Below are 26,159 nucleotides of genomic sequence, written 5' to 3' on the forward strand. Positions count from 1 at the left end.
TCTAAAAGTAAATAAAAACATTTATTCATTAGAAAACAAGGAGACTGGCAAACGTATATTCCAGTGAAAGCGGCTCCACTTGGTTCCATGAGGCGTTTAAGAGCAATGCCTTACATTACAAAGATCACTTACGTGTTATAAAAAACAAGCAGACGGGCAAACAAGTATTCTACAAGCGGGTGGTGTTCAAGGTCACCCCACAAGACACCTGCACAGCAGGGATGGGGACAGGCAAGGCCGCCCTAGGACCTGTGCCTGTGGGCAGATGCTCGGCGGATGGGCGTGGCTTTCTTGGGTGTCTCATCTTCTGTCATCTCTGCTGACAGTTCTATTCAAAGAATTGGGGGGATAAGGAAAAGCTGAGTTACAAAGATGGTGAAAAATAGATCTTGGAGAATAAATGGAACAGTTTCAGACCTCACGGCACAAGAAGGAAAATGGGTGAGGGGTAGGGGGCGGGGAGGAGAAGGGACACATCTACACAGAGGCACACCCCGCAAAGCCAGCCTCCTCGCAAGCTGTGCTCATTCTGGACCAAGTCTGCGAGGGAGCACCGTACCTTCATCGCTGGATTCATCGCTTGAGAAGACAATTCTGAGTTTCTTTTTCGAAACTTGCTGCTGGGTGTTTGGATGCCGACGGGTCATACGGCGGGGCTCAGGTGTGACGAAGTCATTGCCTGAGGCTGCAGAAGCCAGATGCCTTTGTTTGGAAACTAGAAAAGGCAGAGGCATGAGTCCAGAAAAAAAAAAAAAGATAATAAAGTAAATAAAAGAACCCCTACTCTGAGAGGAGAGGAGGGCCTGCCTCACATACCAGTGGGTTGTTTCTTGGCTGATGGGGCTCTCTGGCTACACCCAGGGCCAATCTCAAGTTCCTCCATTGCATCCAAACCTCTGGTGTGACAGGCTCGAAGCTTCTGCTCAAATTCATCTATTATAGCCTGGTGGGAAAAAGAGATTAAAAGCAGGCCTGGAAATACAGTTATTTCTGTGATTAAAAAGAAACAAGGCCATGAAAAGACATGGAGGAACCTTAAATGCTCATCACTAAGTGAAAGAACCCAGCTGAGAAGGGTACACGCTGTGTGACTCCCACGATATGACATTCTGCGAACGGCAAAGCTGTGGTGACAGTAAGAAGGATGAGTGTGGGCCCTGGGGTGAATAGGGGAGCAGAGGCTCCTCGGGGCATGGAGACTCCTCTGAAGGACACGGCGGTGGACACAGGTCAGGATACGTTTGTCTAAACACAGTGCACGCACCATCTGGAGGGAACCCCCAGGGAACCAGGGGCAACAGTGATGTGTCAGGGCTGGTTCACTGCCGGTAACAAACGCCCGCTCTGGCCTGGGTGCTCTGGCCCAGACGAGGGGAACTGCGGAGACCATGTCTGCCTGGGGGCAGGGTCAGCCCAGAGATCTCTATACTTTCTATTCAATTTTGCTTTAAACGTGCAACTGCCCTTAATAAAGTCTACGGAAAAAAGAGAAAAAGAAACAAAGAATCAAGAATTGGAGACAGAGGCCTGGTCTCATGTCACCCTGGTTACTTGGTTGCAATCATCTGGGGATGAGTCAGGCACCGGGAGCCTCGGCACTCAGAACACCACCCAGGCACGAACTGAGGCTGGAATGTAGCAGGCACTGTTCACCTTGCCCTCAGGCTTGGCTCCGCGCCTCAACCTGCCCACGACTGACAAAAAGGCACTGAAGATGGACTCGTCCAATAGTTTATCTCCGAAGCAGTCAAAGTTGTCCAGCATCTTGCGGAGGCCTCGCTCGGTGAGGGGCAGCTGAGACACGCAGTAGGCCAGGTCCCGGTACTGCCTGCTCAGTCCTGCAGACGGGAAGGCATCCTGAGGAGCAGCGGGGGCAGGAGGGAAGGGCCCAGCCTCCCTCATCAGTCTCCCACAGCCCCGGGCTGCTCCGGGCACCCTTTACCTCTCAGCACAAAGAGCCCTCCAGGAAGGCAGCTTACCGGGCCGTGCGGAAGCGCTGGCACAGCTTCTCCACCAGGCTCTCTGTCTGCTTGTCCTTGGTGACGTAGGAGAGCAGCTGCCTGCAGGAAGGGAGATGCAGATGGGCCGTCTCCCAAGGGCAGCTCCCAACCCGCCCCGACGCCAGCCGTGGACTCTCCCCTGCACCGGCTGCCTGTCTTCCTCTTGCCTCAGTAGAAGACTCCGCGCCGTGGCCTGGGCCCTGGCACGTCCCTCCCGCCCTCTCCCCCACCTCCGAGAAGGTCCCCCCGCCCCCACCTGAGGAATTTGCACTGCGAGTGGGAATCTGTAACAAAAGCAGCCACCATCTAGTGAGCACTACCACGGGCTGCCCAGCGTGTTAGGAGCTTCTGTTGAACTTCTCGAGAACTAATAAGGTGCAAGTATTTATGGCCTCATTTTACGCAGAAGGAACAGGCACAAAGAGGTGGTTACTGCCGAAGCCCACACAGCTAAAGAGCAGCAGAGCCAGGATGCACACACAGGTCTGATCCCTAAGCCTGCGGGACTAGAAAACGTGCCCTGAGCCCCAGAGCTCTACTTCATGATGGTGCGGAAGGGCGCTTCCTCCACCCCACCCTCGGGGTCTGACAGGCGGCTGATGACATCTGGAAGGAGGTTATAGATTGCGTTGCCCTGTAAGAGAGAGACTCTCGTCAGAGGCAGGAGACCTGCACGTTCCCTCCGCAGCATGCCTGGAGCTGCCTCCCTGACTCTCACCTTGTGCGAAAGCTCATTGAAGAAATTCTTGGCCAGGGCAGCGATCTGAGGGGCGGGGTCGATGAGCAGCACGGCCATCTCGCTCACCTGCCCCTTCACCTTCACCATGTCCTTGAGGATCAGGTGGGTCATCACCAGCCCCGCTGTTTTCCGCACTTGCTGAGCGGGGTCCCGGAGGCTAGGAGTGAAATCTCAAGTCACTGGGACTAAGACCACGGGCTACACCCTGATACTGGCAGGGAGGCCCTCAGCACGAATCTATGAGCTCTTCTTAATGTGCAATTTAAGAAACAGTTAGAAAGCTGTCTAGAGTTGGAAGCTAGGTTTGCGGCAAGAGGCCAAGGCTGTAACCAAGGCTTTAGACAAGAGGCGTCCATCCCTCTGGGGCCACACTTAGCCAGGGCCTGCACAGGTCACGTGTGAAGCAAAGGTTCAAGGAATGGTAAGGTCTGGGGAACACAGTTCTGGTGATTCGCATGCTGACTTCACCACTGCCTCCCAGAGCTTCAGGGGCTGCTAAGGCGTCGTGAGGGATCTCTTACCGAGCATACAGATGTGGTGTCCAGGGGTCCACCAGGTTGGGGAATCGGATGGCCAGATCCCCAGTAGCAATCATGAGGTTAGATCGAACAATGGGGAGTGAGGACTTTTCTAGCACGGTGAACAGAAGACGAAGCTGGGAGTCACAGAAAGTGGCACTAGGGGCAAAGAGAGGATCATGAGGGAAACCATCCCATCCCCCATGCCCTCTGAGAAGGCCATCCCAACCCCAGGGCCCACCTGATCATACAGAACTTGCCCAGGGCCAGTGAGGCAGCTGCGGAGAGCTCCGGGTTGCTATAGAGACCAGGGTTGTTGCAGACTTTGAGCAGAAGTGGAACAAAGGCAGCCAGTGTTTGTTTGCCTGGTGGAAAAACAACTCAAGGTTTGGGACAGGCTATGTCAGCGGGGGAGGCGGTCCCTCAGCACTGCTTCTCACCGTCCAGCAGCTCCAGCTCACAGATGCTGCGGATCAGTTCTGCCTCCGTGTCATCAGCGGTAGCTCCGACCAGCCCCATCTCCTCCTCCATGGTGGCCTCGGAGCTTGTATGCTGATGGGAAAGCAGCCAGGGGTCATGGGTGAGCAGACAGTTTTGATTCCAGCTTACCTTTCATTTCCCATGAATGGATCCGGGGAAAGGCTAAATTCTGCAAAACCATTCACAGACTTCTCATACTCATCTAAAGAGGAAGGACTCTTGAATCAAACAGGAAAAGAACTAGGTCCCCTCTGCTTGTTTTTTAAGTTGCCAGAGCATCCTACATCTCTTCTTAGTGCATCCTCACAGAAGTATATAACTTCCAGTGTACAGTAAATAGAGCCTGCCAGACAACGGTTCAAGGTCACAGAGAAGGTCAGACTTTATCCCACTGCTGCAGGACTCTGTCTTATTCGCCTGCCAGACATCACTGCCTCTAGTGGAGAGAACACAAGGTCCCAGCAGGTGCCAGGCCCAGCCCCCGAGGCTGCCGGGAAAGGCAGGGATGTGCTTGTTCTAACAAAGACTGCCTTGGGCAGAACCTGTATTTTATGCCGAGGTCCCTAACTCAGCGCTCTGATTTACCTAAAACTTTGCTTCCTGGGTGATCCATCTTTGCTCTCACTAATCTTTCCCAGAGCAGTAGCAGCAAGGAGGCAGTTTCCAGCTCATTCAACAGAAGAGAAGCAGGGATCCCCAGAGGCAAATGTGAACCATCTGGGGGCAGGAAGCAAACCTGGGAAATGCTTGGGACACGGGCCTCAGCGCCCAGGCGCACCATTCACCTTCTCCTTTGGCTCTTTCGTCTTCTGCTCCTGCTCCTCCCGAAGAACTCGTCGCCGACAGAGCTCTCCGCTCACCGCCTGCTCCAAGTGCACCAGCTGCTGCAGGGCCACGTCCCCGGCCAGGGACAGCAGGTTCATCAACAGGAAAGTGGGGAGCATGGGGGTGTCCTCTGCAGGAGCAGGGAGGGAAGGCAGGGAGAAAAAGACAATCAAGCCTCATAGGACCCGGTGCCCTGTTTGTACTGATGGTCCCCTGCTCATGTGCTATAAAGCCTGGTAAAGAAGCAGAGATGGCAGTGGAGGGATGGTGGCAGTGACTAGCCCAGCACGGGTGACAAAAAGGGGACAAGGCAGGCTGAGGGGGTCAGGGGTCACTGTAGGAAGTGGTGGTGGCAGTGGCTTCTGGCCAGCAGGGACAGCAGCAGAAGCTGGCTGCTGCCCACGGGCCCACTGACCCCCTTGCCCACTTACTCAGGGCCTCCTGGGTGGCACTTTCTTCCCCCAGCTTCTCCAGGGCCTGCTTCGCACAGCCCTGCAACATCCGGGCACAGATCGCCTCGGGGCCCTCTGCCAGCTGGTAAGTGAGAGTCACTGCGGCCTCTTTGAATGGGACCCAGAGTGGGTCTGGGTGGACAAAGCCTGCACAGGAGAAGGGAGAAGTTGCCCACTGCCGACAAAGGACCCTATTCTGCCCGAGCCCCTCCCAGTAGCTCACCTTTTATGACCACCTCCTGCAGGCGCTCAAACAAGTGGTGTTCCTGAGGCAGCCGGAAGGGAGGGTGACGTTTGCCCAGAGAAGGCTGTTGAGAGCAGGGAAGACAACATAGGTGTGTGTGAGGGTGGATGGGAGGACCCCGCTCTCCTTGGTTTGGACGTAACCACCTCACATACCTTCCTCCTGTCAGAGATGTTGGCGATGGCGTGGCACACCTGTTGGGCCAGCCTGTAGTCCTGTGGAGACTTCTCATCCAGCCCTATGCTCACCAGTGTGTCTAAGTTGCTTCCCACAATTTCTGGTTTTCCTCTAGGGAGAGGAAGCCAAAGAGTTAAAGCCACTCACAGACCTGACTCTGTGTGGGGGACAATGCCAAGGAGGGCAGGAGCCAGCACCCGACACAGGGCCCTGGAGCTCCACAGAGGCTTTGACCCAGGGCTGGCCCCTCGGCATCCCTCGGCTCTAATGACCCCGCTATTTCTGCCGGGCGGTTGGGCTGGTCCTGTCACTGTTTTATTCTCCATTTAGATGGCTGACGCATGTGCAGAGCTCAGCTGGGCCTGACTGCTATTACTGAAGGGAATCTTCCCTTCCTCTCATCCCACTGCCTGTCTGGCTCCGAGCCTCACCGTGCCATCATCCCAAGAAGCATGACAGAGGAACAGCGCTCCAGAGGCGAGCAGGGGACCTTCTCAGTTGCCCGCTCCCACAGCAGCTGGGTCACTGCTGGTTTCAATTCATCCTTCTGCACAAACTCACAGAGCTGCAGAGAAAAGAAAAACTGTTCAGGCCAAAAAAGAACAATTCCCCTGAGGCTTGGCCCACCTTCTCTGGAGAGAACACGGAGAACCTGAGGTGGGTAAAGGCGATGCTTAGAACAGGAGAGGAAGGAGGAGGCTCACGACGCAAAGCAGGGCTTTGGGGAGGTGCTTCCGTCTCCACCACTCTTCTACCTTCATGCCTTCAAAATCCCACTTCTTACAGTATCATATATAAATGACATATCGCAGATGCCCTTGTTGAGTTTGTGTGGACCTACAGTTTGGACTCCACTCTGGAGATTTCTAGTGGGTCTCCTTGCCGTCACCACAAATGCCACACGTCTGAAATGGAGGCCATCATCCTTTGCCTTTTGTTTTGCCAACAGACACCATCACTCTCAGCCACGTACGCGTCAGACTTCACTGCCACCTAATTGTGAAGCAGCACTTAGACCTACCCAGTCTTCCTTTTAAAACCATCTTCCATTAAGTGCGGTTCTGTAGACTCTCCTCCCACCCCAAAGTCTAGCCCCTCGTCACCGCACACCTACCACAGCCTCTGCTCCAACCACCCCGTATGCTACGGTCTCCCCGGACATCAGTTTCATCACGCCTGGCACTGCTAGCCGCTTAGAAACAGCTCTCCTTCACCTGCTGTTTGGGCTGCTGGCCAGCAGCTACCCTATGAGATAGCAGGCCAGGTGCCACCACCAGGTCCTCCTTTTCTGCAGGGAGGAGAAAACGTGGCCGGCGGTGGTGCACCTCCCAGTGGGCACTAGTGGTTGGCACCACTTCTGCCTTTTGTCCCATAATCTGAATGCTTCCAAGCACATCTGCCAAACTAAAACGCTGGGGTTGCTGGCTGACAAGGTTCAAGTCATCCAGGGACCTTCCCGATTTAGTTCCACCCCACATTTCCAGCTTTACCATCTTTTCCAGATAACAGTTTTGAGCCAGAACAAAATGGTCATCCAACAGCATAGGCAGAGCTCTCTCTTGGCTTTCTGACTGAAATGTTTTCCCTTCCTTTCTTAGTCTCTAATCTTGCTCATCAAGACCCAAATTAAGTCCTGCTACATTCAGGAAGCTTTTTCCTCAACTATTCCACCTCATGCTGCTCTGTTCCCCACTCCAGGATGACAGACACGGTCAAAGTATGTTTTCTGAAACTTTTAAGCCTGAGTTTGAATCTCAAACTTTGCCACTAACTAGCTATAATTAGCTAAGTTCTGTAACCTCTCTGTGCTTCAGATTTCTCATTGTAAAATGCAGATAACAGTACGAGCTCATAAGGCTGTCATGAAGATTAAACCAGTTAATATGAGCAAAGTGCTGAGAACAGTGCCTGGCACGCTCTGTCATGATTATTACACCACAATTGCCGCTATAACCACGACCTGTGCCATTTACTCTGGCACCTAGCAATCTGTCTGCTGCATTGTTCTAGAAATCTTTTGTTTTTTGGCTGCCAACTAGACTTGAAAGCAAATAATCTTATACTTCTTTTTGGGGCTGAGTAAATTGCTGAACACACAGTAATTACTCACTAATGCTTGCTGAATGAGTAAGTGGAGGGGAGGAGACTTACAATTTCCTCAAGACACTGAATGGTCCCAACTGAGGCATCCACTAGCAGCAGAGAGAGATTCTGAATCAAAGCCTGGGCCTTGGCTCTGTGGGAAGAGCAGGGATCAGGGTCATTACAAGGCTGAGAAGCTGAGCCTGGCTCACAGGTCATTAGGGCGATCCCACCACAGGGTCAAATAGTAAACAACTGCTTTAGATTCACAGACAAACAGAGAATAAACTAGCGGTGCCAGTAGGCAAGAGGGAATGGGGAAAGGGCGATCAGGGCAGTGGATGAAGAAATACAAATATCGTGTATAAGCTGCTACTACTGTGAGGCTCTGCTGTACAACATGGGGAACACAGCCAATGTCTTATGGTAACTATACATGGAGTAAAACCTTTAACACTGTGAATCACAGTGTTGTACACCTGTAACTTACACAACACTGCACATCAACTACACTTTAGTAAACAACAAACCACCAAATAAGTGCTTAGGATGGGTTTTATCGGGAGCCCCATTACAGACCTACTGCCTCTGGATTTGGGACTCCCTTCTAAGGATGCTGCCCCCGCCCTTCAGGAGACGAGACACATCCCGGGAGAAGCTGGCTTCAGAAGGGTTAGCGCTCACCTGGCAGAGTCCCCCTTCGGTTTGAGGTAGAGTTGGCGGTAGGCGTTCAGCACCGCTTCCCGGACACCAGGCTCCTTTGACCAGATGAGAGGCAGCATGCGGCGCACCCCAAGCAGGGCCTGGGGTACCCCAAATTGGAACACCATCACAAAGAATTCAATCACCTCCTGTACCACTGAGAGGACAGACACAAGTGTCACCCATCTGCTTGGCAAAACTTTCCCAAGTACTTCAGGATAAGAACCTTCCTGACGTAGCAATGTGCACGTGGAGGCCTTCCTCATCCCCCTGTGGGTGCTGTGTCCCCTAAATGCCTGACTGTGAAATAGTACCCGTGGTAAACGGCACACGCTCCCTGGGGCTACACAAAGCAGATGGAGATAAAGACTCCCTGCCTTTCAAAGGAGCAGACAAGTATCAATAAAACACGGACAAGACTGGTCCTCCCAGCGCGGAGAGGCACACCTGTCGTTGTGTGTTCATACATCATCTTGCTGATGATGCCGATGGCCTCTGTGATCTTCAGAGAGAAGCTGTAGGCGTCCTGCAGATACTGCACCAGCATCTCTTGCTTCACCAGCTCATCGTCTTCCCTGCGTCTCTCAGGCTCTGACACACTGGGCTTGTCTTTACGGTCAGTCTCTCCTGGGCCCAAGTTCCCCGCAGTCTCCTGGGGATTCACCCCCTGTGTGGAAGCTACTGGGCCTAGGAGTTAGAGAACCGCAGGATGGTTTTTGTTCAAAGGTATATGGGGATATCCAACAGCTCCAAACACCCCTGGATATTTGTTTCTATGATAGGAAGGTATAAATTTAGAATTTATTCCAAAATGTCTTGGTCCATTTCTCAAAAAGATTCCTCCTCCTCTCGTTTGGAAACACCCTTTCATACCCCGTGACTATCAGCCCTGGGCCTGTGGGCTGCCTCCATGCCAGGGCACAAGCACAGCCAGCTCTCTCTGGCCTCTTTCAGCACCAGGTTCTGTTAGCCAGGCCAGCGTCTGACATAAAGTAAATGGTCCATAAATACTAGTTGGAACATCTTGTTTGTTGACTGAAGAAAGAAAAGGAATTTACCTTTGAAGATAGTTCCTAAGAGATTCAGGAACCTGGTCTCCTCTGACTCCTCTGGGTCCATGTGACAGAAGGGTTCAGACTCCTGGAAGTGGCCCACGGCTTCTTGAGTGAGAATGATGGCCTGCCTGAAAGAACAGCCTGTCACAAGTCGGCACCCATAAGAGTGTCACTACAGCCTTCTGTCAGGGAGCCCACCTCATGATTCCATCAAGAACCCAGACCTGCTGCCCCAAAGAAAAGGGACACTTCTCACGCTTACAAAGTTGAGGGGCACCTACAAAGAGAGGGAGCTCGAAGCATCTCCCTATCTCTGAACAAGACTTACCACAGGCTTCAAAAAACTCAAGGAAGGCTTTTTAAATTTAAAAAACCACAAACCTATGCTAAACGTCTGCTTAAAAAAACTTTGCTGTGAGACAGTTTAGGAAAAATAAACTTTCGATAATGGGTTAATTTATAGCATGTCCATATTATAGGATTCGATGGAGCCATAGCAAATGAGGCAGCTATTTATGCACAGATATTAAAAACCACCAAGACACACAGTTAAGTAAAAAAGCAAGGTGGTGAGTCAGTGGGTAGAGAATTCCCTGTTACTTGTGTAAAAAGAAAGAAAAATGAAAATACGTTTGACTGTGTATGTATGCACTACCTCCGGAAGGAGGCTTCATAATGACTAACATTGGTCCCTGTGGGAAGTGAACTAAGGGGCCGGCAAGTCGGTTTGGAAGGGACTTTTCATGGCATGTCCTTGTTGTAATTTTAAATTTTGTACCATGTGAACGTATTGTTTAATTTCAAAAAAGTAGATTCCTGCTCAACAAACATCAACAACAAAAAACCGCTGCTATTAAACTGTTTCAAAAGTTATTTTAAAAAGGTTTAACATAGGTTTAAATTTGTAATTGGAAGTCAAAAATCTCCACTACTAAGAACCTCACCCAGCGCCGACGGCTGAGGAGGCTGGAGGAGGAGGAGATACCGTTAACAGAAGCAGCAGCCTTTCTCTAACTGGTCACTAGCATGCCTGGAGGCAGAACGGTCAGAAAACCAGTCTCCCTTATGCTTCAGCGAAGCAAAGCGAGACAGCAGAGAGCCGCGGGGAATGGGAGAGCCGGCTGCATGCCTTCTCCTCAGCCGTCTGTGAGCCACCCGGTCAGGCAGGAAGGAAAGCAAACAACTCGTGGCTGAGGTTTAACGCAAGCAGACTTTTGTCACCAAGCTGCTCTCAAGTTCTAGTCACAAAACGCTTTTCCCTAAGATTAGGATCCGTACTAGGTTGACTGAAAGATGAAGGTATGATTGAGCAACTCTGTCATTATTTATCAGCTTACAGATTTTGGAATTAGAAAGCTGCTAGAGATCATGAGATCATATGATCTAATCAACTTAAAAAAAAAAAAAAGGGTAATGAAACTGAGGCCCAGAAAGTTTAAGCAACTTACTTTATAGAACTAGAATCATACTTATACGTCTCCTTCAAATAAAGCAGGATTTTGGTCATATTTAATTATAACACTATTTGCATTTAGCTGTTTTAGTAGTTTCCTTAAACATTTGCAACAGTAGAAAGGCATGCTTGATCGCAGACTTTGCCTCTGGCATAAACCTGGTGTTCAGACTCTTACTGCAAGGAGAACACCTACCATCACCTGGTGGCAGCATCACCTGGTGGCAGTTCATTTTAAAGAAATTGTCTCTCAAAGGCGAATTCTAACCCTAACAGGCCACCAGAAAACATCCCATCCTGTCACCTACTTGTAACTCGCTTTGGCGAGCAACCGACGGATGCGTCCTTCCACATCTCCGGCGGTCTCCAACTCGGCAATTTCCTCAGGGATCTCCTCTGCTTCCTGGGGAAGCGTCAGCAGCTGCTGCAGGGCAGCCCTCACCTCCGGCAGCATGGCTTCCCACTCCTCCCCTGGGTCCAGCACCGCGGCTGAATGAGACAGGCTCACTTAGACCCCTGCACTGAGTGTCCGGCTGCAGGGAGAGGATGTCTGGGTGAGGTCTCGGGCGGTAACTACTCACAGGCAGCTGCAGCTCGCCTCTGGGTCCTCATCTCATGCAGTTTCTGGGTTTCCTTCTGCAGTGGTCCAGCCAGGTCAGTATCACTAAGCTACAGAGGTAAAATGAATATCAAAGTCACTGAGTCACAGAATTTCGTATCTGTTTCCCTTAATTCCTTCTCTTTTGGGTGGACCAAGCCTACTTACCTTGCAGGAAAAGGGATTATTGGCGAGAAAACTGGCCAGCAGCTGGATGGCATTTCTACATACCAGCACTGACTTGTCTGCCAGGCGCCCCACTGCTAAGGCCACCACTGCCTGGAAACGCGTCAGGGGCAGAGCCTATGTGGGGCAGGAAGAGGATGTGATCACACCCCACATCTTCCATTCTGCTCCAGATGGTCGTGACGTACATTGTGCACGAGCTCCCACTCACTCTAAAGAAACTTTCCTAGGGATAGGAGCAGTTCGGGGGTACTCTTTGTTGTGGTTAAGATGCAGTATTGTCCTTTAACGGAGTCAGGCACCCCTGTCCTTGATAGAGGAAGACTTCTATTACTGGTAGTAAAATCCTGAATTCTACACTCTTTGAGACAGGTATCTTTGACCCTCTTTTCTTCGGCCTGTACACAGAGGGGTACCATGTACTTTTATCATGCCAAAGGCCGCTCACCTTCTGCTGGACGATTCGGGTGAAGAGTTGCAAAACACGGCTCCGCACAAAGGAGTTGACGTCATGGCCATGGGCGTGCAAGGTGTCCAAGAACTGGTCTCGGGTGTCTCTGGCCACCACCTCCAGCTGATCTCCATTCAGAACCTGCAGCACCATCTCTGCCATGGCCGACAGCACAGCGTTCCGCATCATGTAATTCTGAGAGGGAAGTGAGGTTGGTACTGGCCTCTGTACCCCAATACTAACTATCCTTTCCCTAAACCCTTGTGCTTGTCCAGGCACAAAGAAAGGGTAAGGCCTTTAGGCAAAGTTAAGCTTGCTTTCCTTATGTCAGACTTTTTCTGGTCAACTGCCTAGCAGGTATTCACCCCGAGGTCACTGGAGAAAACTGAATCCCAGAAGGGCCTTGTCAGCTCAGAGGAGAATGCAGGGACAAAATAAACAAGAGCCCAGTACAATTTTCCCCCACAAGCTCACCCAGGTAACCATGGTGGCAGCAAATATGAAATCACATCTATCCACCAACACACATTTGAAAAGCTCTAATTACCATGCCTGTCATCTGAGCCTTTGATCCTTACTACTAAACGCCACCTTTCCCTCACATTCCCCTCCCCACATCTTACTGACAGAGAATGAGACACAAAGAAGCAGAAATCAGCCCTGGTGCCAACCAAATCCATTATGGAATCTGATGTGACACAGGGTTTGGAGTTTTTGCCAGGCCAGGAGCCAGAGAGCGGGGTCTTGCATAATGAGTTAAAGTGCAATAGATGAAAGAGTGGACTGTCTTTGTCCTTGACATTCACCGAGGAGTGCCTGCATCAGTCTGGGAAGCAGCCAAGTTAACACTGAGGGATGAGAACTGAGAGAGATGACATGGGTGGGTCTGAGACCCGGGCGGCAGCAAGAGGCTTCGGACAGGATGCAATCACAGCTAAGTCACTCTTACTCGACTTAAGCTGTAGAACTGCCGTCTCCCCTACCAGACCTGGATAAAACCAGGGTGATATTGAAACAGGGTTAACATATGGCTCTTTATTCAATTCAGTAAAGTTCATCTGCTTCTCTGCAGGAAGGAATTGCCAGAGTGATCAGCCTACACAACTTGACTTCACGTGGAAGCTACCCTCTTGTTAAGAAATAGCCTTTCAGTAACAGACTTAAAATCCCTAGAAAAAGCCAAGATCCCCAGGGGACCACCTACCTCTCCATCCAGATGATCAAGCAAAATGCACATGCTGGACATCAGGATGGCCGGGATGCGTTCTGCTAGTTCTGTCAGGAAGGCGGCAAAGCCCTTAGCCCCTGAAGGGTCCCGACTCAGCTCCTGGGGACACTTCTGGCCAATCTCTCTACACAGGGGAAAAAACAGCCATGGCAATCTAACTTAATGACTCAGTTCCCAGGAAAGGAAGGTACAGCTGGTAGCTAACATCTGAAGGGATCCAGTGTTACACAGGGAATGTATTTCCAATCTTTCTTTGTCGTCTCCCCGAGGGAAGCGAGAATGAGACGCTTAGAGAAGAAAGAGTCACCTCACAATCTCTCCTACTATGCTCTTCACTCCATAGTCAGTTGCCCACAGACTCACAGCTGCCACCAGGACAGATGCCAGGTGTTCAAAGTGCTGCAGCATCTGGATGATCTTCACAGTGGCACCTGTGGAAGCAGGAAGTGTGAGAAATCATGGGCGAAATGAGCAAGGCGGGGCTCAGGGGAGGGCTAACTTACTCAGCATATGGTTATAACGTGTCAAGGCGACTCCGAGCAGGCGGGTTATGGCTTCCCGCGTGGGGCGGTTCTTCTGGTGACTAATGGTGGGGTTCTCCAGGAGGCGGTAGCAGCAGCCAGTAACCAAACTGAGAAAGGAGGAGTTCAGATGATGAAATCAACTGTACTGGGGCTTGGCTCATTCATTCTATCTCTGTGGCCCCGGTTTTCTTTATTCTGTTGCCTCCTGCATCGAGTTGCTTTGCTTTGCTTTTCTGACCCCCCAGAGAGGCACCCCGACCTTCCAGATGACCAACTTTCAACCAGTTATGACGCCTACACAAACCTGAATATATGATAAAAGATAGGACAAAATCACTGATGACTTCTCATTGTTAAATGGCCAACTGACTTCCTCACTTTAATTGACCTTTCACCTGCACCTGTTTTTTTTGGGGGGAGGGATTAATTAGTTTATTTATTTCAGTGGAGGGACTAGGGATTGAATCCAGAACCTTGTCCATGCTAAGCACACACTCTACTATTGAGCTGTACCCTCCCCACCTTCAGCTGCATCTGACACAGCTGGTCCACCCCTTTCTCCCTGAAACATGCTTTCAGGAGGCCCGATTCCCTTCGCAGTTTCTTCAGCTAGTTTGGCACCCTCATCTCACCCTCCTGATGCTGGAGTGCCCCAGGGTACAGTCCCTGCACTTCTGCTCTCTTCCAGCTATGCTTACAGAGTTACTAGTCTCATTCAGTCTCATGGTTACAAATACAACTTACATAAACACATTCTATTCCCAAATGTGCACCTCTAGCTCAGACCTCTCTCCTGTACTTCAGCTTTGTACACGTTCCACACCTGAATCTGACGTTACCTGGACGTCTAACAGACACCTCCAACTTTCTATGTCCAAAGCAGAACTTCAACTGTCTCCCCAGACATCCCCCACAGCCTCCCCCACATTTCAGTTACTGGCAACTCTACTCTTCCAAATGCTTGGACAAAACCCTGGGCGAGTCATCCTCAACCGCACCCTGCCTTAAACCCCACACACATCTATCTGTCAGCTCATCCTATAGGTTCTGCCTTAAGGAGAAAAAGTACAGATTGCATCCACTTCTCCCTGTCTCCACTGTCCTCTTGGGTCTAAGCTACTGTCATCTCTCATCCAAGTCACCACAACAGCCTCCTAACTGGTCCCCTGCTTTCTCCCCTTCTCTCCATAGTCTGTTTCAACACAATAGCCAGGATGACTCTGTTAAAGGAAAGTCAGACCACCTCACTGCCCTGCTCGGAACCCCGAGTGACCCCATCTCACTTTGAGAAAACGCTAAAGTCACCGTGATGCCTACAAGGACTTGCAGTCGGCTCCTCACTGCCCCCTGCCTCACAGCCAACCCCTCCCTGGCTCAGCTGTCAGCCCTGGCCTCAGTACTATTACTTGTATGTGCTGGACACCTGCCCTCCTTTGTACTTGCTGTTTCCTTTCCTTGCCCTTGCTCTTCCTCCAGATATCCTCAGGGCTCTCAAATGTCTCTGGGGCTTTGCTCAAATGTCACCATCTTGAAGAGATCTTGCTAGAATGGCTGATTTAAAATCACAACCCTCTCGCATCAAACTTCCCATCCTCACCACTACTTTTCTCCACAGTAATAAACCATAAAACATATAGTTTACTTATTTAAAAAACTGTTTTCTGCTCTGTAATATAAAATATATGAGGGCAGAAATGCTGGTTTTCAGTGTCTATAATAATACCAGCCATGCACCTAGGAGATTCTCAGTAAATACTGTTTCATAAATGAATAAATGGGCATTAAAGGTGAGAAATTCACATAAGTTTCTAACCTCCTTTACCTGCTTCCTAATAACTCAATGTCACGGGCATATTTCTATGCATCATAGACAGAACTTAGCCATGAAACAATGTATTCAAAAAGCATATCTAGCAACAGAACCCGCATTCCTCACAGCTGGGTATCACCGGTAGCAATCATAACTACTCACCTGACAAACTCCTCTTCAATTATTGAGTGGTTCCACAGGTGACGGATGTCCAAGTGGAGGAGCTGTGTTAAAAGCTGAAGAATCGGTTGCCTCTCTTCTTCCCAGTCAAAGCCATGGGCTGCCTTGGTCCGGGCTTTCCTACCCTAAAAAAGGATACATTTGGGAGAAAAATAAGCATGCAAAGAGGGTCACAATCTACTAGTCTGAGTGCTCAAACTATCCAGTGTCAAGACAAGGTAAGACAGAAGCATTATAGATTCCAAAATATAAAAGCTGCTAGTCAGTAGAGGGTATATTGTGCTACTGCTGAGTGCCTCCTCATAAACCTTACACAAGGACAGAAAGGACTCTCAGAATCATTGAATTCCCTTCTTCCCACCAATTCCTGTATCTCCCCAGACCCTATATTAAATGAGCCAGGAACTCCAAATTACCTTCCCATTAAGGTCCAGGTCCATGAGACTAGTCTGGCTGGTCATGGTCTCAAAGGATTCCAAGAGGCGCACCAGGGCATAGCAGTTCATCTTGAGGGCATTTAGGTGGGCGCTTCTGTCTGATGCGCTCACAGCTGCATCATCCAAGACAGTGGGAAGTTCCTGGGAGTGGCGGGATACCACTTCGAGAGGCAGAATCTGGGGTCAGTTTCATTCACTTTCCTCGTACACCCCAACTTCAAAATACCCAGCACTTCCAGCCATCAGATTACCAAAGATCTGTGTTTCATCTCTCAGTGGCCACAACACAAACTAAGCCCTTTGGGACCCCTGACCCTGACATCCTGAACGTGCCCTATCCCTACTCTCCCACTCCAGTTACCCCAGCTTCTCTGGCAACCAGAAGAAACTGCCTTTATTGAAGAGGCAGTTGGAGGGTAGGAAGAATTTATTGTTGGTCTGCCCTTACAGTGAACACACATAACTCTGTATTGCCCACCAAGATTACAGACCTTAATAGGTCAGAGGTCCCCAGGCTTAGCCAAACCAACTGAATCACCACAGCCTTGATATCATCATCTGGCTGATAAAATGTAGGGAACAATAAACAAGCAAACAGAAACACCTCCCATCCCCTACCCCCGGACCCATAAACACCTTTTATCAGGAATTCCAGAGTATCTTCCTTGAGGCCAGGGTCTATACTTCGAAAGTGACTATGAGGGAAAGAAAGTGCGGGGGTGAGACAGGAACCCGTAGAGCCCATCCTAACAGATCAGACTGAACCTGGGAACCTAATGCTTAAAAATACATGTGAAACTGCTCAACTGAATAAATACGGTGGCAAGTTGGGGTAAACACTCATTAGTAGAAATATCAGCACCCAGAACCATTTATCAGTGAGCTACAATTCGGAGCTTCAGGACTAACATGCAAAGTTAAGGCAAATAGTCACCAGTCCTTTTTTAAGTACCAGAGGGGCACTTCACTTACTGTAGAATGCTGTAGATGGTATCAAAATGCTCCAGCACTGCCAGTGGCCCCTGAGCTCGAAAGGCAGCCTGAAATGCTATAAAAGATGAAAGAAATTAATCAACACAGAGGAGAGTGGCCTTTTCAGTAAATTCTATTCATGACACAAAATCGAATTAATTGGTTTTACTGGTAGAATCACAAAAGGAGACAGTTCATTTCAGTCGTAACCAATTATAATCGCACCTTACAACTTTGTCCTGTTCTACAATTAAAGCCTTACTGGCGTTTTACCACATCTCTGAGCTAGATAAAGCAGACAGTGTTATGCCTATTCTATGGGAAAAGAAATTAAATGTCAGAGTAGCTATGTGACTTGTCCAACTTAGTAGTGAACACAAACTCAGGATCTTTTTTTTTCTTTTAATTTTGAAATTACAAAAGTGGCAAAAACAGAGTTCCTGTACTATTCACCCAGATAATGTTAACGTCTTATATAACCACAGTACAAGGATCTATTCTCAACCAAGAAATGAACGTGGATTCAATGCTATTAACCAATCTACAGGCCTTATGTGAATTTTGCCCGCTATTCTATGTATGCCCTTTCTCCAGTCCGGGAGCCAATCTAAGACACCACGATGCACTTACTTGTCATACCTCCCTGGTCTGTTCTAGTCTTTGTCTTTCATGATCTTGACCCTTGAAGTGTCCTTGCCAGTTTACTCTGTGCAGTCTCCCTCCTTCAGGTTTGTCTGATATCCTCTCCTGATTAGACTGAGGTCATATACTTTCGGTTAGATCACCGAGGAATGGAGGTTGGGCTCTTCTGACGCATCATACCAAGAAGTACACAATGTCAATGTCTTATTACTGGCCACCTTAACTTTGATCAATTGGTAGTGCTGGCCAGGTGTCTCCACTGCAAAGTTACTATCTTCCCCTTTGCAACTACTAAGTATCTCGTGGGGAGATACTTTGAAACTATGTAAATATCCTGTTTCTCACCACGTTCCAGCCACTAGGCATCTATGGATGATTCCTACCTGCCACAATTACTACTGTGGAGTTTACTAAAGGTGATTTTTCTAACTCCATCATTCCTTCCACACTTTCTAATGGGAATGCCCTATAAAAATGAGCTGTCACTTTCCTTTCATTTATCTGTTCAATTATTTGTTTATATCAGAATGGATTCAAGAAAGTTTCTCTTATTCTGTGTTTTAATCTATTCCTATTAGTGCTTATTTTGTTGCTCAGATTGTCCTACACTTGACCACTGGGAGCACCTTCAACTTGGCCTGTGTCTCTGACATGCTCCCCTCACTTTTGCTCTCTTACTTTCTTGGACCACAAGATGTTCCAGGCTCATCTTGTACCTTGCCTGGCTCAGTCCTGGAATCAACCATTCTCAATGGGGTCATAGTTTCTTTTATGGGAGAATGGTATGTAGAAACCAAGTTCCAGGGACTAGTTAATATCACTGCCGTTGGAGGTTTTAGACCCTGTCAGGAGGGAAAAGCAGGATATACATATACGTAGGCACACACACACACACACACCCCCCCCATAACTGTTTTTATCTGTGTATATATTAAAAATATAAGTTCATATATATATTTGCTTAATCCTAGTACACACATAAGGCAGTTTCAGAATTGCTAACTAACACCCCTTTAAAAACAAATTTACTAGAGGGAAGGGTATACAGCTCAGCGGTAGAGTGCCTGTTTAACATGCACAAGGTCCTGGATTCAATCCCCAGAATCTCCATTTAAATAAATAAATAAACCTAATTACTTACCCCCCAAAAAATCCCAAAAACAAAACAAAAAATAAACTTACTAACTACCATTTGCTAATTGTGTAAAGTTCTTTGTATACAGTATACATTCAAAATACTGTGTTGCATAGTTATTTAGGTTAGTTATTTTCTTATTTAGTGTGATTATGCCAGACATTTGTAATACACTTGGGTTAATTTGTTACCACAGATCTTCCTTGATTTACCATGGGGTTATGTCTCAAAAAACTCGCTGTAAACACTGTGAGTCAAAAATGCATTTAATACACCTAACCTACCGAACATCATAGTTTAGCCTCACCTACCTTAAACATGCTCATTAGCCTACAGTTGGGCAAAATCCTCGAACACAAAGCCTATTTCATAATAAAGTGTTGAATATTTCTCGTAATTTATTGAAGCCTGCACTGAAAGTGAAAACCAGAACGGCTGTCTGGGCACAGACGCTGAGTGTGTCAGGTGTTTGCCCTCGTGGTCGTGTGGCTGCCTGGGGGCTGTGCTCGCTGCCGCCGCCCAGCACCACGAGAGCACCTGCTGCACGTCGCAAGCCCAGGAAGAGATCAAAATTCAACACTCCACATATGGTTTCTACCGAATGCGTATCACTTTAGCACCATCTGTAAAGCTGAAAAATCATTAAGTTGAACCATCTAGTAGGGGGACGTCTGTACTTGTATTACATTTTGAAAACCCAGCATTTTTTGATTCTCAAACTCAGTGCTCTTTTCATCCTGATGGTACTGCTTCTAGACAAAAATTTCAGTATAAAGGGGAGTCATGTCTAATTATGCCTTAGAAGAATGCAAGAGTAGCAAGGCAGCATGAAGTCAGGTAATTTTTGAACCAAGTTGTACACCTGCTCTTTCTGTGGGTGCAGAGGGAAAGAATTCCACCAAATTCTTCTTTTCTGCAAGACTGAGCTGGTTTGCCTGCAAAGTAAAGCTAGAACCTCATACTCCGTTATCACCACTGGCACTGACCTGACTCATCGTGTTATAGTGTCATGTTGCTCAGCTACAACCTGGTTCTTTGTGATGTTTAGCAAGCTATTTTATTCCTCCAGTTCCTGTTCTGCCCTTTCTTTATACTTTTCCTTACCCTTTGCCGCTCTTCCTTTAGTAGATGACTGCTTTCTACTTTACCAGAAAGAATGAGACCCAAAGCATGGGCTCCCTCATGCAATCGCACCTCCCCACCAACAAATCATTCTGCCACCATCTTCCCATTCTTTGCCTCAGTCTCAAGTGAAAAGATTTTCTCTTCTAAAGCTAACCCGTCTCACTGCCCCCAAAGACTTATCTCCTCTCTTCCACCTCTGGTTTTATCCTTTCCAGGGAATGCTCTTTTCCTGCCAACATACTTAGGCCCCTCTCCTTTTAAAACAAAACAAAAACACTCAATGCCTTTCATTTGACTTTGTTCCCATATCCCTTTAAAATTTTGTCTAATCTTTCTCAACTCCCTGAAGCCTAGTTTCTGAGATTTCCCAATCCAACAGCTATTCTCTCAAAGATCACCCATTACCTATTTTTTATTGCATCCAGCGATTCTGTCCGTTCACATCCTTCTTTACTTCTCTGAAGCATTACCAACTGATCTAGTCTAATCACACTGTTTAGGTTACATTTGGCTTGAAGATTTACTAGGCTAAGCTACTCAGCTTACCAAGTCACAAGTTTCCCCTTCGGTAAACTGGGAATAATAACAGATCATACCCCACAGGGCTTTTTAGAATTTTTCATAAAGATTAAGTGAGATGATCTATGTGAAGCAGTCAGGACAATACTTAGCACACAATGTAACTGAGCATGTGCAGTCTATTTCCCACTTTTACAAACCTCCTTCTGTAATCTAGAAAATACAGAAAAGTGAAAATGAGAAAGAAACAAGCACTGTTAACATTTGGCTAATTTTTTCCAGTTTATTTTCTTCGCATACTATTTCTATTGCTAAGGTCATATCACATGTTCACCTCCCTGTTACACTTTTTAAAACTTAATATTACAATAAAGATACTAAAAACCTTTGTGATAGTTTTTTAACGGTGCATAACATTCCATTGAATGTAACTTAACTTACTATTCCCCTATTGTTGACATTATGTTTCTAATTTTTCCCACTAATTAGTAACACATTTACTCCCCCAGTAAATCTGGATTAAATCCAACTGACTGCTCACTGCATTCACGTAACCACACAAATAAAAGTGGCTTGAAAAAACACACAACCATGCCGACTATTCTCCCCTTAAACTTACGACCTCAAGTGCACCCTCAGTATTTCTTAGTAAGCCTATTACGAGTTTCCAGGCCTATTTGTTTTCTTCTGGGCAGTTATCTCACACCTTTTCTTGCCTCATAACATCAAGACCTTTCTTCCCCAACTCACCCTCAGTTAAAGGCTTCACTTTCTATCTTACTGAGAAAACAGAATCAGAAAGAAAAGAACCTCTAACTGCTCAAACTCTGTATGTAATGGCATTACCTGCACCTGCCCCCATATACTCTGCCTGATCTTTTGCTACTGAGGATGAACTGTCCATGCTCTAATAAAACCATCTCCCCACCCCCCAAGTGCCAGATCACATGCTCTCTTACCCCCTAAAGGATACTGCTCCAACAGTTGTTCCCTGTCCCTCCAGCATCACCAGATTTCCCCTCTCTCTGATTATTCCCATTCAGCATATACACATGTAATGTTGTCCATTTTATAAAAAAAAAAAGTCCTCCCTTGACTCTACTTCCCCCTCTAGCTACCACCCCATTTATCTGCTACTCCTTAAAGCAAAGCAACCAGGAAGAGTTATCTAAACTCACCATCTCTAACCCCTCTCCTTCCATTGTCTCATAAACCTATTCCAATCAGGCGTCTGACCCCACCACTCCGAGACAGTGTTCATTAAGGTTACTAGCAATTGCCACGTCGCTAAGTTCTGCAATTAAATGTGCAGCTGAGCTCTCTTTTTTGAAATGTTCTCTTAATTTAGCTTCCATTTAGCCCCTTTGTTCACTTTCTGTCTCAGTGACTGGTCCTTAGTTTCTTCTACTGGTTCTTTCTCACCTTCCCAGCTTCTAAATGTTGAACTATTTTAGGTCTTATGTCTTCACATTGCTTTTCTTCTTCATCTATACTCTCTCCAATCTCATTTAAACATCTTCTATGTGCTGAAGACTAAATCCCAAATGTGTGTCATTAGCTGGCACCTCCCCCTGAACTCCACAATCACATAACCCACAGTCTAAATCTGCTCCTCTCACTCAACCCCACCTCAGTAAATGACAACCCACTTTTCTAGTTGCTGAAGTCAAAAAGCCTTGTAATCATCCCAGATTCTTCTTTCTCTAACTCTGTAAATCCAATCCAATCCATCAACAATCCTGATGGCTCTACTTTCAAAATTTACTCAGAACCTAACTTAATCATCTCCACTGCTATTACCCAGGCAAGTGACCTGGCATCAGTTCATTAACCTCTTAATTAGTCCCCTGCTTCTTCCCTTGCCCCTTACAGTCTCGGCTCAACACAGTAGATAGTGATACTTTTAAAATGTCAGACCATGTCACTCCTGCACTCAAAACCCAATGGCGTTCAAGCACACCCTCTCTGAAGCTAAAGTCTTTACCATGACCTACAACTTCCTAGATCAGTGCTTCTCCAACTTAAACACATCTGAGTGCCTTGGGGATGTTCTTAAAAAGTGGATTTTCTGATTCAGTAGTTTGGGGATGAGTCTTCATCCTGCATTTCTCATAGGCTCCTAAATCATAATACTAATACTGCTGGTCTGAAGACCACACTCTGAGGAGCAAGACTCTGGAGTACTCTGCACCACTTCACAACTGGCCTCTTTTCTCCTAGCTTGCTCCACTCCTCCCACATTGACATTTGCCCTCCTCAGAGCCCCAGCACTGGCTCTTCTGTCTGCTTGGAATGCCCTTCCTTGAGAACCTGCAGAGTCTACTTCCTCACTTTCAAGGTCTCTGCTCAAATGTCACCATCAGCAAGCCTTCTGATTATCCAACATAAAATGCCAGGCATATCCAGGCACACTATGATTTTTTCATCTTGCTTTATTTTTCTCCTTGGCACTTAAATCTATCTGACACGCTCCATATTTATTTATTACTTGTTGAAAGCCTTGAGAGAAAGAACTTTGTCATCTTATCTGTTTTATTTACTCTTGTATCCTCAGTGCCTAGAACAGTGCCTGGCACATAGAATCTCTTCAGCAAGTACCTGAACACATTAAACAATCTGATCTTGTATATTTATAGTAGAGCTTGTATGTAGGGTTCTAAATACCAAAAGCAATGCAATTGTTACGAAAAGGACTCTTAAAGAGTGTGATCATCCATTTAAAAGAGTAATTCATAATGATAACTGAAGAACAGTTTGCTGTAGGGTACAGGTCGTGCCATTGATGCTGCACAGATCCACGCAGTAGGGAAAGAACAGTCTGTGGACACTGTCAGTTGGTCACCCATCAGTCACCCTCCACTCCTTGCCCTCTTCCTTGCTTACCAAATGGTGATATGTTCAGGTTTAGGCATGCTTCTAGGTAACAATCTTGATCAATATATCCAATCTGGGCAATTCCATTTCCCTTACTAGTAATTATTTAGGGAAATAGGCACATGATCCAATCCTGGCTAAGTCTGTTGGGAAGCTTCTGATAGTTTTAAAACAAGAAGAAAAAGCACAAGGAAGAAAATCCCTTTTTCTACCTCTGTGCATCAGAACAAGGAGCTGTCATCTGGCAACAATAGGGGAAGGCCAAGAGGAGACAAGCTGGAGTTATATCATCACACTGCTTGATAATTAATCAACCCTACTTGTTTTAGGAGATAATAAAGTAGGTTATTACCCCTATCTTTACAGATGAGGAAACCAAGGCACAGAGAGAATAAGTAACTGTGTGAGGTCAGAGTGTTGGAGCCAGGATTCAAATCTGGGCAGCCCAACTCCATAGTCTTTTAATCTCTACTCTGTAACTCTCCAAAGCAACCTAACTGATACAAGACACTTCCAATAAGTACAGTGACATTATGAATGGGGTCATCTTGATAATGCCTGAATTGTTCTTCATTATCTATAGGTTTCAACAGCACTGTATATATATGATACAGTGTTGCAACTCTATGTATATAATACACTTTTTCCCATTATTGCAACTCTTGGAAACAAGCTCTAGACTCTAAAAAAGTATTACCTGAAACAGGTCAAGTCCCAGACATTCTGAGAAAGCTATCTTCTCCCACAACTCTTAAAACCACCAGGACTTCATTTTGGCCTACGGTAAGAAGTAAAGACCTAAAATAAAATTTTCCCCAAAGAGTAACATATACACCAAGAGTGTTTACTAAATAATCTAGAGAAGGCGATCAATGAATATATTCTTCATGCAATGCAACACTAGGGAGAAAACAGCAAGGGCAGGAAAGACACGATCCTTGCTCTCATGGAGCTCAGTGGTGTAACAGAACAGACAGAAGATGTAACTCCACGTGGGAAGGCTGTTCTGAAGTGCCAGGCACAGTGGCAGCTAGGGGAGTCTTACCTCTAAGGTGCGATGGGAGATGTCTGATGGACAGCACCTCTTGCACGACATACTGATTCACCCCTCCACTTTTCAACAATTCTTCTGGAGATAAGGGCAGATGGAACTCATACGGCCGGGGAGACATCTTTCTCCACAGGCTCACAGGGCTGGAAGCCGAACAGTAAGTAAGTCAGGGTCTACATCTAAGGGTTGTCTTTTTGTCTGGTTCTATTATTCCTTTCCTCCAATATATAATGCTTTTCAGTCTTACATCAAGCTAATAACATTATCTTAGAGGGTGTGAGATAAACCCTGGGCTAGAAACTAATTCCAGTTGTGACTCTGATACAAGTTGGTCATGTCACTTAGTTCCCTGTGCCTCATCTGTAAAACAAGGTTACTGATCTCTGATTACAAAGTTGCCCTGAGGATGAAATGAGTCAAGGGGTATGAAAGTGTTTAAATAATTGTAAAGTGGCATATCGATGCGTTAAGGTAGCATTATTAATTCTGTTTTAACGGGCAAAGCTTCTTAAGTATAGGGAGAATGTGTCATTTGAACCCAGAACAGTGGCCCAGGATGGGATAATGGACTTCCTGGCTCTAGAACGGAAGAGCATTAACTATTAATTGTTTACTCCGTGCCACGTTCTGTTAGGCTATAAGAATGTGTCGTATCTGATCTAATCCTCCAAACGCCAGTCTCATGGAATGCATAATAATACAGCTCAATCTGCAGATGAGGAAATTGAGGCTAAGAAAGGTTAAGCGATTTGCCCCAATTCCCTTGCGGATCTGCGAGACTGTTTCTACCACGACGTACCACAAGGACTGCTAGACCTCCCAGGCTAAAACCCGCGTCATACTGGCCAGTACCCAATTTTCCCGGCCTCTCCTTCCCCGCTCCCCCTGACCACCACACCTTACGGGAGAACTTCACCCGCCGTTCCTCCAACTCGGGTTGTGGAGCTGAAATTAAGGGAAAGCCACCGTGGGGACAATACGCACCAATCAGCGAGGCAGCACACCGGCGGGCAGAGAAACCAGCCAATGCCAGTCAGGCGGAGGCAAAAACCCGCCTCGGAGACCGTAGCCCGGCGGGCAAAGCCACAAACGTGGAGTTCAAATCCCAACGGCTGCAAGAGGGCCAATGGAGACGCTCGCTGCACAGACCCGCCAATCAGAAGAGGAGCCGGAAAGCCCAGAGAGGGCGGGGCCTAGACTCCAGCTCCCCCACCGTCCCCGCCCCCTGGTCCCCTGTTGCCTCCTTCTTCACAGGATCCTCCTTTTTCCCAGTTGCGGGGGAAGAGACTCTGGCGGTGCCTGCCAGAGATGCCTGGTTCCTAGCTGAGAAGTGGCAGTGCGCCTGGGACAGTGACCCATTCAGTCACCCCCAGGACAGGAGGCAAGTTCAGGCCGGTAGTTAGAAGGCTTAGGCTCTGGTCCGGGTTCCGCCATCTCCTCTGCTATGTGATGTCCAAGCAGGTCACTGCACTCTCTCTGCCTCAGATTTCCTTCCCTGTCGACCAGGGGTAATAAAAACAGCTACAGAGCAAAGCTGCTGTGGGGCACAAAGAAAGGAAGCTCTAGGTTCCAGGTTCTGGACCTTCATCTCCCTCAGTTGAGGGACGCCCAAGGAAACAGGACAAGGTGAATCTTCTTGAATTTCAGTTCTGGGGCGCCTCAGACAACGAGACGAGACCCTCAGCTCTTCTGGCGCTCCC

At 47.6% G+C, this 26,159-nt stretch overlaps 1 protein-coding gene and 1 non-coding gene across 6 annotated transcripts; both read right to left on the minus strand.

Moving 5' to 3' along the window:
- Positions 1-26,159, minus strand: NCAPD2 (non-SMC condensin I complex subunit D2). Of its 5 annotated transcripts, XM_032472938.1 has the most exons (32): positions 25,444-26,156; positions 24,454-24,602; positions 17,114-17,189; positions 16,778-16,836; positions 16,121-16,302; positions 15,687-15,829; positions 13,694-13,821; positions 13,498-13,621; positions 13,167-13,314; positions 11,960-12,157; positions 11,494-11,628; positions 11,309-11,396; positions 11,036-11,216; positions 9,278-9,402; positions 8,667-8,906; positions 8,202-8,376; positions 7,587-7,671; positions 5,867-6,000; positions 5,414-5,546; positions 5,238-5,322; positions 4,994-5,161; positions 4,523-4,692; positions 3,698-3,809; positions 3,499-3,622; positions 3,261-3,416; positions 2,719-2,896; positions 2,540-2,634; positions 1,980-2,060; positions 1,654-1,831; positions 817-943; positions 560-715; positions 1-328 (listed from the first exon to the last, which is right to left on the minus strand). In XM_032472938.1, the coding sequence occupies exons 2-32, from the start codon at positions 24,578-24,580 to the stop codon at positions 243-245; spliced, it is 4,197 nt and encodes a 1,398-aa protein (XP_032328829.1). In that variant the 5' UTR covers positions 24,581-24,602; positions 25,444-26,156; the 3' UTR covers positions 1-242. The 5 variants fall into 5 exon arrangements, 1 of the variants encoding a protein (XP_032328829.1); XR_004317092.1 differs by lacking the exon at positions 1-328 and having other exon boundaries at positions 694-715; positions 817-1,838; positions 25,444-26,158; XR_004317091.1 differs by lacking the exons at positions 1-328; positions 560-715 and having other exon boundaries at positions 1,654-1,838; positions 25,358-26,159.
- LOC116661390 lies at positions 16,379-16,704 on the minus strand. The gene has a single exon (XR_004317282.1). It is a non-coding gene; the product is annotated as a small nucleolar RNA U85 (small nucleolar RNA).

Source organism: Camelus ferus, chromosome 34, assembly GCF_009834535.1.
Source record: "Camelus ferus isolate YT-003-E chromosome 34, BCGSAC_Cfer_1.0, whole genome shotgun sequence".
Taxonomy (NCBI): Eukaryota; Metazoa; Chordata; class Mammalia; order Artiodactyla; family Camelidae; genus Camelus; species Camelus ferus.

Excerpts from the sequence above, each read along its gene's own strand:
- NCAPD2 (XM_032472938.1), bottom strand. The coding sequence starts at position 24,580 with ATGTCTCCCCGGCCGTATGAGTTCCATCTGCCCTTATCTCCAGAAGAA. Across the intron at positions 15,830-16,120 it reads ACCTGGACCTTAATGGGAAG|GGTAGGAAAGCCCGGACCAA; the intron begins GTAATTTGGAGT and ends ATCCTTTTTTAG. Across the intron at positions 13,315-13,497 it reads ATAGTAGGAGAGATTGTGAG|AGAGATTGGCCAGAAGTGTC; the intron begins GTGACTCTTTCT and ends TCCCCTGTGTAG.